This window comes from Antrostomus carolinensis, unplaced genomic scaffold (assembly GCF_000700745.2).
Source record: "Antrostomus carolinensis isolate BGI_N321 unplaced genomic scaffold, ASM70074v2 scaffold20247, whole genome shotgun sequence".
Taxonomy (NCBI): domain Eukaryota; kingdom Metazoa; phylum Chordata; class Aves; order Caprimulgiformes; family Caprimulgidae; genus Antrostomus; species Antrostomus carolinensis.
In genome coordinates, this window is record NW_010325569.1 from 1 (window position 1) to 5,212 (window position 5,212).

Sequence of the window (5,212 nt, forward strand, 5' to 3'; positions counted from 1 at the left end):
CTCTAGATCCACCACCCACCATGGGTTATTGAGGGGTAAAACCCACCCAGACCTGTAGATCTACCACCCACCATGGGTCAATGGGAGGTAGAACCCACCCAGACCCCTAAATCCACCACCCACCATGGGTTATTGAGGGGTAAAACCCACCCAGACCTGTAGATCTACCACCCACCATGGGTCAATGGGAGGTAGAACCCACCCAGACCCCTAAATCCACCACCCACCATGGGTTATTGAGGGGTAAAACCCACCCAGACCTGTAGATCTACCACCCACCATGGGTCAATGGGAGGTAGAACCCACCCAGACCCCTAAATCCACCACCCACCATGGGTTATTGAGGGGTAAAACCCACCCAGACCTGTAGATCTACCACCCACCATGGGTCAATGGGAGGTAGAACCCACCCAGACCCCTAAATCCACCACCCACCATGGGTTATTGGGAGGTAGAGACCACCCAGAGCCCTAGATCCACCACCCATCATGGGTCATGGAGGTCTAGAGTCCACCTAGACCTCTAGATCCCCCACCCACCATGGGTTAATGGGGGTAAAACCCACCCAGACCTCTAGATCCACCACCCACCATGGGTCATGGAGGTCTAGAGCCCACCCAGACCCCCAGCCCCACCACCCACAGTGGGTTAATGGTGGACAGAGCCCACCTGGACATCTGGATCCTATGGCTGGGACCCAGGAGGAGGAAGAGGAAGAGGAGGAAGATGAGGAGGTCATAGGGGGACAAAGGCCGTGGTGATGGTGGTGGAGGAAGAAGAAGAGGAAGAGGAAGAAGAGCAGGATGATGACAATGAGGAGCAGGAAAAGGAAGAGGAAAATGATGAAGATGAGAAGGAGGAAGAGGAGGAGGAGGAGGAGGAAGAGGAGGAAGAGGAGGACTAAGGTCATGAGAAGAGAAATTAGTGGATGAAGAAGAATGGAAGAAGAAGAAGAAGAAGAAGAAGAAGAAAAGAAGAAGAAGAAGAAGAAGAAGAAGATGATGATGATGATGATGATGATGATGATGATGATGATGATGGTGAGAAGAAAGAAGAGAGAAAGAAGGATGAGGGAAGTGATGATGAGGATGGTGAAGAAGCTGGGAGGAAGGAAATGGAGGACGATGAGGAGGATGATGATGATGATGAAAAGACGAAGAGCGATGAGAATGACGAGGGTGACAGCGATGAGGAAGGGCTTGAGGGAAAGGATGATGATGATGATGGAGGAGGAAGAACAGAAGAAGAAAGAGAAAGGTGGAGAAGATGGAGAAAGAGGTGAGAAGAATGATGAAGATGAAGATGAAGATGAAGATGAAGATGAAGATGAAGATGAGAACAAGAACAGGACAGTGAGAATGGTGAAGGAAAGGTCCAACAGAAGGAAGAGGATGAAGATGAGGAGGAAGGTGTTGAGAAAACGAAGGACGATGAAATGAGAACGAGAAGAAGGATGATGAGTAGGAGGATGGTCAGGAGGATGATGATGATGGTCAGGAGGATGGTGATGATGGTCAGGATGAGGAGGAGGATGGTCAGGAGGATGATGATGATGGTCAGGAGGATGATAAGGTTGGGGTGACTCATCTGGAGGAGGTCCCTGCTGGGGCAGAACTGGGGCAGGGTCTTCAGGGAGGAGGAGGAAGAGGAGGAGGATGGTGAAGATGAGGATGGTGAGAATGAGGATGGAGAAGATGAGGAGGATGGTGAAGATGAGGAGGATAACAGCGAAGGATGATGAAGATGATGATGAGGATGGTAAGCATAAGAACAAGGATGGTGAGAATGAGGATGGTGAAGATGAGGATGATGAAGCTGAGGACCACAAGGATGAAGATGCTGAGGTTGAGGATCATAAGGATGAAGATGAAAATGGTGAGGATGAAGATGGTGAAGCTGAGGATACTGGAGATGGTGAGGATGAGGGTGATGGGGTTGAGGGTTATCAGGATGAAGATGAAGATGTTGAGGATGAGGATGATGAAGCTGAGGACCATAAGGATGAGGATGAAGATGATGACATTGGGGATCACAAGGATGAAGAAGATGAGGATGATGAAGTTGAGGATACTGAGGATGGTGAGGATGAGGATGATGAGGCTGAGGATGATGAAGCTGAGGACCATGAGGATGGTGAAGATGAAGATGGTGAAGATGAAGATGGTGAAGATGAGGATACCAAGGATGGTGAGGATGAAGATGATGAGGTTGATCATAATGATGAGGATGATGAGGTTGAGAATTATGAGGATGAAGATGAAGATGGTGAAGATGATGGTGAAGATGATGGAGAAGATGAGGATACCAAGGATATTGAGGATGAGGATGATGAGGTTGACCATGAGGATGAAGATGACAAGGCTGAGGCTGTAGACACTGATGATGGTGAGGAAGAAGATGCTGAGGACATTCCCTGTGACTCACCTGAGTGGAGCTCTCCCCTCCAGCCCGAAACTGAGGCAGGGTCTCCAAGCAGAAGACCACGATGGAGATGAGGATGACGAAGAAGGAGATGAAGATGGTGAAGATGATGGAGAAGATGAGGATACCAAGGATGGTGAGGATGAGGATGGTGAAGATGATGGTGAAGATGAGGATACCAAGGATGGTGAGGATGAGGATGGTGAGGTTGATCATAATGATGAGGATGATGAGGTTGAGGATCATGAGGATGAAGATGGTGAAGATGAGGATACCAAGGATGGTGAAGATGAAGATGGTGAAGATGATGGTGAAGATGAGGTTATCAAGGATGTTGAGGATGAGGATGGTGAGGAAGAGGACGCTGAGAACGTTCCCCGTGACTCACCTGAGTGGAGCTCTCCCCTCCAGCCCGAAACTGAGGCAGGGTCTCCAAGCAGAAGACCACGATGGAGATGAGGATGACAAAGAAGGAGATGAAGATGGTGAAGAAGATGGAGAAGATGAGGATACCAAGGATGGTGAGGATGAGGATGATGAGGTTGATCATAATGATGAGGATGATGAGGTTGAGGATCATGAGAATGAAGAGGGTGAAGATGAAGATGGTGAAGATGATGGTGAAGAGCAGGATACCAAGGATGGTGAAGATGAAGATGGTGAAGATGATGGTGAAGATGAGGTTACCAAGGATGGTGAAGATGATGGAGAAGATGAGGATACCAAGGATGGTGAAGATGATGGAGAAGATGAGGATACCAAGGATGTTGAGGATGAGGATGGTGAGGAAGAGGATGCTGAGGACATTCCCTGTGACTCACCTGAGTGGAGCTCTCCCCTCCAGCCCGAAACTGAGGCAGGGTCTCCAAGCAGAAGACCACGATGGAGATGAGGATGATGAAGACGGAGAGCAAGGCCACCACACGAGCAGCTGGAGAACTTTCCGGATGTTCACACAACAACCAAGCTTGACGTTGTAACCTTCCACGTGGTAACGGTGGAGCCACCTCCACCGTGAAGCCTTCGGCCTCGCGGAGTCTTCCTTCAGCTTCATCACCCAACTGATAGAACCGTAACTCCTCCAAGAAGACATCTAAGGGGACATCGGGTGGACGACGGAGTCTCCCACCGGATTGGTAGTAGTAGAGGACGGCGCCGAAGGCTCCGCGGTGACGGTCGAAGAAATACTCGCGGCGTTGAGGGTCGAAGTAACGCCGGCGCCGGCGGGGGTCACCCAAGAGGGTGTCGGGGAAGCGGTGGAGGGTCCTCCCCAAGGTCTCAAATCTTCTTCCAGCCACGTTGATGGCCACCCGTTCACAACATCCCACCGGTTCCCCCATCCCTGGGGGTTCCCCGGTGGGTTTAGGGGGGATGGATGGACCTGAGGGCAGGGTGAGGGGGGTTGAGGGGGGACACACACACCCCTAAATTCTGAGGGGGGTGGAGGTTCTACAGGGGTCTACAGAGGTGGAGGAACCTCAAGAACTTTTGGAGGTTCCACCAAAAAGTCTATAGTAATGGAAGAACCTCAAGAACTTTTGGAGTTCCACCAAAAAGATCTACAGAGTTGGAGGAACCTCAAGGTCCTTGAAGGTCCCACAGATATGGGGGGACCCCCAAAACTCTTGGGGGGTCCTTCAGGGGTCTGTAGAGGTGCGGGAACCTCAAGAACTTTTGGAGGTTCCACCAGAAGGTCTACAGCAATGGAAGAACCTCAAAGTCTTTGGGAGTCCTGCAGGAATCCTACGATGTTGGAGACCCTCAAGGTCTTTGGGGGTCTCACAGATATGGGGGGACCCCCAAAACTCTTGGGGGGTCCTTCAGGGGTCTATAGAGGTGGAGGAACCTCAAGAACTTTGGAGGTTCCACCAAAAAGTCTACAGAGATGGAGGAACCTCAAAGTCTTTAGGAGTCCTGCAGGAATCCTACGATGTTGGAGACCCTCAAGGTCTTTGGGGGTCTCACAGATATGGGGGGACCCCCAAAACTCTGGGGGGTCCTTCAGGGGTCTACAGAGGTGGAGGAACCTCCAAATTTTTGGGGGGTTCCTGCAGGAACCGTCCAATGTTGGGGGACCCTCAAGGTCCTTGAAGGTCCCACAGATATGGGGGGACCCCCAAAACTCTGGGGGGTCCTTCAGGGGTCTACAGAGGTGGAGGAACCTCCAAATTTTTGGGGGGTTCCTGCAGGAACCGTCCAATGTTGGGGGACCCTCAAGGTCCTTGAAGGTCCCACAGATATGGGGGGACCCCCAAAACTCTGGGGGGTCCTTCAGGGGTCTACAGAGGTGGAGGAACCTCCAAATTTTTGGGGGGTTCCTGCAGGAACCGTCCAATGTTGGGGGACCCTCAAGGTCCTTGAAGGTCCCACAGATATGGGGGGACCCCCAAAACTCTGGGGGGTCCTTCAGGGGTCTACAGAGGTGGAGGAACCTCCAAATTTTTGGGGGGTTCCTGCAGGAACCGTCCAATGTTGGGGGACCCTCAAGGTCCTTGAAGGTCCCACAGAAGCTCTAGAGATGTGGGGGGGGACCCCGAAATCTGGGGGGTCCTTCAGGGGTCCTACAGCAACGAGGGACCCTGAAGGTCTTGGAGGTCCCAGGAGGACCCCAGGGCTCTAGGGGACCCCAAAGTCCTTGAGGGTCCAACAGGGTGTCCCCCGATGTCACCAGGTCACCCCCAGATCCCACCCCAGGGTCCCCCTATGGCCTCTTGTCACCCCCAAACCTGTTGTCACCCAGCACGGGATTGTCCCCAACCCCCTGTCACCAGGTGTCCCCCAACCCACCTGA

The 5,212-nt window shown here is 52.0% G+C and overlaps 1 protein-coding gene across 1 annotated transcript; it reads right to left on the reverse strand.

The window, feature by feature from the left end:
* Positions 1 to 1,443: 1,443 nt before the first annotated feature.
* LOC104527532 (uncharacterized protein DDB_G0271670-like) lies at positions 1,444 to 3,761 on the reverse strand (the record flags this gene model as incomplete). The annotated part of the gene is given in 6 exon segments (XM_029085792.1): positions 1,444 to 1,626; positions 1,907 to 2,419; positions 2,475 to 2,826; positions 2,870 to 2,955; positions 3,058 to 3,231; positions 3,267 to 3,761. Coding segments are annotated over 6 exon segments (1,803 nt in total), but the record flags the coding sequence as incomplete, so codon positions are not given.
* Between the last annotated feature and the right edge of the window lie 1,451 nt (positions 3,762 to 5,212).